This window comes from Dendronephthya gigantea, unplaced genomic scaffold, assembly GCF_004324835.1.
Source record: "Dendronephthya gigantea isolate DGI-Jeju-01 unplaced genomic scaffold, DenGig_1.0 000019F, whole genome shotgun sequence".
Classification (NCBI taxonomy): Eukaryota; Metazoa; Cnidaria; class Anthozoa; order Malacalcyonacea; family Nephtheidae; genus Dendronephthya; species Dendronephthya gigantea.
In genome coordinates this window covers 2,508,858-2,516,112 of record NW_021163029.1, presented here as the reverse complement: position 1 = coordinate 2,516,112, position 7,255 = coordinate 2,508,858, and the positions used below count along the sequence as shown (strand labels likewise).

At 36.8% G+C, this 7,255-nt stretch overlaps 1 protein-coding gene across 1 annotated transcript; it reads left to right on the top strand.

The window, feature by feature from the left end:
• Positions 1–1,036: 1,036 nt before the first annotated feature.
• LOC114521130 (neuronal pentraxin-1-like) lies at positions 1,037–4,829 on the top strand. Its single transcript, XM_028541540.1, has 5 exons — positions 1,037–1,449; positions 1,849–2,043; positions 2,646–2,886; positions 3,179–3,558; positions 3,895–4,829. Exons 1-5 carry the CDS (start codon positions 1,242–1,244, stop codon positions 4,113–4,115), a joined length of 1,245 nt encoding a protein of 414 aa, XP_028397341.1. The 5' UTR covers positions 1,037–1,241; the 3' UTR covers positions 4,116–4,829.
• The last annotated feature ends 2,426 nt before the right edge of the window (positions 4,830–7,255 follow it).

The window sequence follows — 7,255 nt, the reverse complement described above, 5'->3', positions numbered from 1 at the left end:
ATGAAATTTTGCCTCTGGCCAAGTTTTTGTTATTGTAGTATACTTCATCTGTCTTTCAGGTTTATTTGGGTTCCGCCAATCAATGACGGGTATTGGCATCACGTGGGAGTTTCGTGGTCTCTTGGAAAATACGCTTTTTTTCTTGACGGTAGATTGGTTTACAGTGGAAATGATCTCGGCTCGAGTTCACCGTTGAATGCTGGAGGTGTCTTCGTCGTAGGGCTGAAACCAAAAAGCACAAATGGGACTTCCAACCATTCATCTTTCGTCAAACTGAGTCAACTAAATGTATTGAGTGAGTTTATATCTACTGCTGCTGATGTTGAAAAGAAATTTACAAACCAAAGTTGCTTAAATATTGAATTTGGAGATATCATAAACTGGAGTACTCTTAAGGACAAAAGATATGGTGATAAGGTCGTCAATGAACAGCCAAGTTCGTGTAAGCCACTTCGAAAACGTAAGTTCTGACTCCAATTTCTTACCGCCCTAACGAATGAAACTTGCATGGAATCATTTCCCTTTTCAAAAGTTGTTGAATTACTCAAAAATCTACCTGATAGAAAAGAATCAATAATATTTGATATCATGTATCTGGTTTTGTTTTCAGACCCGAAGTATGACATTGTTATAACACAATCACAAGACGTCCATACCTTAAAATGTGGAGAAATTCAACAACTCGATGCTTTCACAATTACAACGTGGATAAAATACAAGAAGAAGCCAGTGGATCTGGACAGAGAATCTCTGTATCACAGATATGTTAATTACACAAGCGCTTCAGGAACCCTCTTGCTTTTATTTTACCTCACCGCGGATAATCTTACCTTGGAAATAGATGGGGTTGAGAAAAGGCAAAATATTTTATTATAAAATATATCTTTCAGAAAGGTGTCTGAAACAGGCGAATCTGTATAAAACCTTTCCTGATGAAGTGATGAGAGTTTGATAAGCTTTCAAACTTGCATCTGAAAACATTTTCGAAATGACTTGCCAATCAGCAAACTTATTACCGAAAAGGAATGTGCTATCAAATGTTATACCGTTTATACCGTAGCTATTTTTTACCCGCTTGAAATAGCATGGCGATTCAAGACACTACTTACTAGTCTATAACCTATCTTTAAGACACGAAAAGAACTGCTTTATTTTTTTTTAGTAGGACGTATTCCCCACTAATAAAAAAACTATAGAAACTGAATGTTAAATCGAAACCCACTCAGAGAGTGGTGACAGTAATGACTATAATGTTCAAATTCTTCAGAGAAGCAAGAATACCAATGTTTTGGAATGAAGAACCAGCATATTGGCACCATATTGCTACCACATGGTCGAGTAGTACAGGCCACTGGAAGATATATCTGGATGGTTCCTTGGTCTCTATCATGCATGATGTGGCTTCCAAAATTACTACTCCTGCAGGAGGACAACTTTCCTTGCAATTCAGTAAGAGGCATAAATTCTAGTCCAAAATTTGCACGCTGCACTTGAACCCTCTCAAAACTCTTCGTTTTTTTTCTTCGAGAGTTAACTGATTTTTCTTGCACCTTTTTAGGATATATGCGCTATTAAACTTAAAAATTATTAATATAATTATTTACCAGCAGATGATCTTGTTTCCATGTTAACTTGTTAAGAGCATGTGAGAGAAAGAGAAAGGCAAATATTATATTCCAACGTTTTCCTGGAAGAATTTGTTTCCTCATAATCTTAGGCTCATTAACAAATTGATTATTATTACATACTTAGTACCATACTTAGCGATGACCATGAGTAAAACCAAAAAGAGGCTATTTGCACGGTAAAAATGATTCAGAGAAAAGGTCTGTTATTATCGAATTTTAGGTGGATACATGCACAATATCTCTCAAAGTAGACTCAATATTTGGAACTATGAAATTGATGGACATGCTTTATCGTTAATGGCAAATAAAGGACCATTGTTTGAAAACGGTAATATCTTCGCGTGGTATGGAATAAAGTCAAAGGTTAAAGAAGACGCTTACTTTAAAGAGACACCGGATGATTTACACAACTCTCGTAAGTATGACGTGGTTTAGAACCATTAATTTTTGTATTTATTACTGTAAATGAATAAAGAGACCATTCATCTTGACGGAGTATTTTTGACAATCATAAAACCACAGAAACTCCGTAAATAATAGACATTTTAAAAATTATTTCTACGTTTCGACTATATCGACAATATAGTTAAAGTTTTTTTTAATCTTCATCTAATTCGATGACCATAGTTTAATCGAAATGTTTACTTTTACCAAATTTCTTTTGCTTTATATTTTGGTGATCTTAGGCTTTCTTACGTCTTATTTAACTGATTACTATCTTTTCTTTATCTTATAATAAGCACTTAAAAAGTTTAATTTGAAGATTTCAATACCTAGCATTAAGTTGACAAAATTTCAAACAGAAGGTCCCAGTTGATCCTGTCACTCAAATACAACATTCAAACCTTTTCCTGTATGGATACTCTAGCATGCATTTTGTAATTCCTGACGACGAGAAAGTATTTAGTATTTAGTAAAAATTGTTTTTGATAATTTTTTATTCGGTTTCATTTTCTCCTCATTCTGTCGATAATTAACCTTGTCAGCTGAAGCATTGTTATTGTTTTCTCTCGCCAGGAACAGAGTCGGTGTATCAAATGAGTTTTCCTGAAGCTTCAGACAAAAACTATGTCAAAATAGACAAGGTCGTTAACTACAATTTAACGGAAGTTTCCTCCTGTTTTTGGGCGAAATTTTTGAAAACCAATTGTGCCATATTTGCCTACTCAAGTCTGAAGTATGAAGCTGAAATTCAAGCTTATTTGTATGATTCCTTGGTATTGGACCTTGCAGTTAAGAACATTTATGCAGATAACGGGTTAGTATATATTAAGTAATTTTGGCATCCCCGTCCAAACTTAAAATAATAAATTCAAGTTAAAGTTTTGGTGCAGTAAACTTTCCGATGGCAGACAAATCTTGCTTAGGACACTCCGCAAGGAAGAATATTTATTGAACACGTGACCAGAAAGAGGTTGCGATAACTGCAAGATTGAAATTTTTAGCTCCTCTTACCACTAAGTTTATTTTTCTCATCAGTGAAAGTTTTTCCTGCGTAAAATTGTAAGACAACAGCACAAGGACTCCATAATTATTTTTACACATTTTAGACCTAAGATCTATGCCTATGACTCGTGGCATTTTTATTGCCTCCAGTGGAGAAGCTTTGATGGTTTAATCGAGGTTTATCAAGATGGGAAGAAGATAGGAACAAAATACAAAGAAAAAAATCACGCTATACATTCCAACGGCGTCGTTGTACTTGGTCAGGAATTGGATTCATATGGCGGAGGTTTTAATGGGGATCAAGCGTTTAAAGGGAGCCTTGCAGGGTTGAATCTCTGGAGTCAATTCTTGACCACCAATGTTATTCAGGGAATGGCTTCCGGAATCTTGAATGTTAACGGAAATCTTCTTCAATGGAGAGATTTCAGAGATCATGTGTTTGGTGATATAGTTATACAGAATAGATCTGAGGCAGAAATTCCAGGTTTGTTGTGATAGGATAAATATATTATCACAAAAAACACAGAATTAGAAAATTGTAGACAACAGGTTATGAGATAGAAAAGGAACTCAAGTTAAAAAACGTTAACTCAGGTCCTCCCGTGGGATTAAAAAATTTCCTCCCAAAATTTATATTAGGTCAATTTATACTGCAGAGACGGATTGTCCGTCGGGACGAATGATCCGTTTGACAGATGATTCACCTGAGTATAAACACACGCCAAACTATGTGCGTTTGGTTGTAACTTTAACCACAGATTGTCAAACTTGCAATCTACGTTGTTGTCTGGTAGAGAAAAGTTTAATTTTATTTCTTAAGAATATCGAATACAGAATCAGCGAAAAAAATGGTGTGAAAAAAACATCTCTGAAGCGTTTACTCATGCAAGATTTATTCGTGGCCGGGACACGGATGGCTACAAGTGGAGATGTGTCGAGGCGGCAGCCATGTTGGATGAGAATATGTGTTACGATATCCTTAAGAATTCATCTTTGTACTATACCAAGGACACGAAGAAAGAACTTTTGGGAATTTATTAAAAACATTTCACTCCTGTCACATCGTTATTATTGCATCGTTAAACTAAAATAGAAAACATAGGTTAAATATTTGAGTAAGAAACATGCAACTTACAACATCAGTTAAGCCACTAGTCTGAGGTACTATAACATATAGCTAGTAACGTAGTATTTTAGTTATACGTCAATACACATTGTTGACACTAGAAATAATTGTTTGATTTTATTGCGTTCGCTATAAACCATGACGCAAAGAATTAATTTACTTTTCAGGTTCAGTTACACTGTTACTGTACCTTAATCGCTGTAGAAATATGTCGCGTATAGTGTAATAAATACGCGTAGAGTAATAAATACGCGTAGACGTAGTGTAATAAATACGCGTAGTGTAATAAATAGCACAGCGTTTTTAAAATCAGCATGTATGCACGTAAACAGTAAACAGTAAGCAGTACATTCTGTAAACCGTAATTCTGTAGACACACTTTATTAATTTTACAGTCATGATGCATGAATGAAAATGCTTATAAATCATATATGTCAAACATTTATATATACACTTGCATGTGGGCCCAACAGGGTGCTTAGGAATTCAAACTCTAACTATTGCATGTTTATTGGGTGATTTCAATATAGTTTAGTATTTTGAGACACCATGTAGTATCATTCTAGCATTGTGTTTAAAAATATTCTAATCGGGCAATGTCTTTAAACATACTTCATCGATAAATGAACCTTGTTTGGAACATTTATCTTACATTGGGGAATACTTTGAGTAGAACTGAAAGGGTTTCGCTTTTGTTAATTCAGGCGACAATATAAGTATTCACTCTTCAATGCATGGCAACAATGGCGGAGATAGGCATATAGAGCAGGTGCTTTGAGAAGCAAGCCAGCTCGCTTCCACCGACGAGGCAAATCATTTCGCACTAGAACTTGTTATAATGATTAGGTAGGTGAGTATAATCATGGATGACTAAGCGAGTATAACCATTGTTGTTCGTGACGACCTAGACGGTTTTATCCGATAATTATTTTCTATACCTAAAATTTCTGTTATTTATAGCACTTCTATAGTTCTATATAAATATTCCAGCATATTCGATTTTCATGATTTTCTAGACCTATAAATCGCTCATTAGTGTAAATATTTCGTTTTTCTACATGAAAATGTTAATATGCTTCTCAGTTCCGACAAGGCAGTCACCACTTGATTTGAAAACTCAATTTACCTTTAGTCTGAGTACATTTGCACAGTCCAAAATTTTTCAATGATGCCAATGCTGTTCTGTACACATGCACATCAATCAACATACAGTCAAATTTTGCACCTGTACATTGAAGCCATGCAAATATACGACCATATCTTTCTTTGACAACTATTGGTCATGTTATTTCTGAACAGGGGCCGGTTGTATCAGGCCTTTTATATAGCCTAAACGGTGGTTAAGTTCAAAATAGAAAGCAAATCTATCGTTTTACTCAAGAAGCAAACTAAATGTTTTTAACCTTAATACAAAGATACTGTTTACAACTACATATTCAGTGCATAATATTCAAGTTGACTCACTCCAGACAGATGTAAGAGTGTTATTTATAGTTTTTGACTTATCCACCGTTTAAGCTAAACGGGCTTGATAAAACCGGCCCCTGTACTGTAGGTTAGCGCTAACCCTATGGGTTAAATTTTAATCCAGTATTTTAGTTAATGTGCTTCTGAACCACTGTTCGTTTTAAAACTTTAGAAAATATGACTTCTATCAGTCCAGAAAATATTCATGAAAAAAGATATTTGAGTTGACTTTGTAAAAAAGTAGGATTAAAAAATTAGTGTAAGGACTTGCTTTACCGCAGGGTGGATAGCTAACCGGCTTTTGAACAACCGGCCCGCCATGTCATAATTATGGCGTTTATGATCTACAACACGGTTATGAATATATTCTCACCGTTCGCCCCGCTGCACAATACCATAACTGAAAATAAACTAAGAATGGGGACAAAATGATTTTCAGCTAAGAGTAAAGTGCGGCGAGGAGACGGTGTCGCAGCCGAGGGGAGGTGGGTGGGACGAAAATTCCTTCCTGTATATGCAGCCAGGTCGTCTTCGTGGCAAAATGTGAAAATTTGCTGTTTTCCCGGTCTTTTATACCAACCGTGTTTATTCATGCGATTACTCTGATGCTGCTTATATTTGCATTAAGTTTTAACGCATTAATATGGTATTGTTTAGCGAAGCGCCCAGTGAGAATATGAATATATTCTCACCGTTCGCCCCGCTGCACAATACCATAACTGAAAATAAACTAAGAATGGGGACAAAATGATTTTCACGCCCGAGCTTCGCTGGCTCTGAAACAACATTTGATCAATCCTTTCGCGTTTACTGTGCAAATACTCTCTCCAATACTCAGAAAAAATATGAACTTGATATATTATACAAGCGTTATATTATCTAGCATTATGGCAAGGCTTCTTTCAAGGCAAGGCTTGCTTCGAAAGGTTTCTCCAAGTTGCCGCATGCGTGAATCTTGGAGGGCGGACGAAGCAGAAGCGCCGGTGGTTAAGATAGAAGAGGTTTGGGTGGGATGCATGACCGCATCCGTTTGGGTGTAATATTGTGCGGTAGCGACACTCCTCCAACCAATGTGTTTAGCTATAGCTTCGTCGGAGGCGCCCAGTAGTGACAACGTTATAGAACAACCTGCCCGGAAGCTGTGGGCGGTCTCGCTTTCATCGAGGTTTAAATTGGAGAGGTACTTCTTTAGACGATTGGTAACAGCCGAGCCAAGAAAAGAGCGTTAGTAACGCAACCTTTGGGGTCCGTGGAGCGAAATAGAAAACCCTGGCGTAGGTTGACGTGCATTCTGTCACACAGGAGGACGTATAACTGAAGGTTAGCGATCGGGGACAGGAGGATGGCGAAGGGGAAGGCTTCACAGCGAACACAAGGGTGTGTTTTCCCCGAGGTGTCTTACCGCAGGTGTGGCGATTTAAGAAACCCTCGTTACCAGGCAGACACATGACATTATTCGTTTTCAAGCGTTCTAAGTGAGAAACACGATCGCCGGAGTAGAGATCCAGGCAGAAAAAGGCTAATATCATGTTGTGATAAAGACGCCTTGATTGAATTGCACAATGTCAAAAATTTTGTCAAAGAACAA

Excerpts from the sequence above, each read along its gene's own strand:
- LOC114521130 (XM_028541540.1), top strand. The coding sequence starts at position 1,242 with ATGACTATAATGTTCAAATTCTTCAGAGAAGCAAGAATACCAATGTTT. Across the intron at positions 1,450-1,848 it reads ACAACTTTCCTTGCAATTCA|GTGGATACATGCACAATATC; the intron begins GTAAGAGGCATA and ends ATCGAATTTTAG. Across the intron at positions 2,887-3,178 it reads AACATTTATGCAGATAACGG|ACCTAAGATCTATGCCTATG; the intron begins GTTAGTATATAT and ends TACACATTTTAG.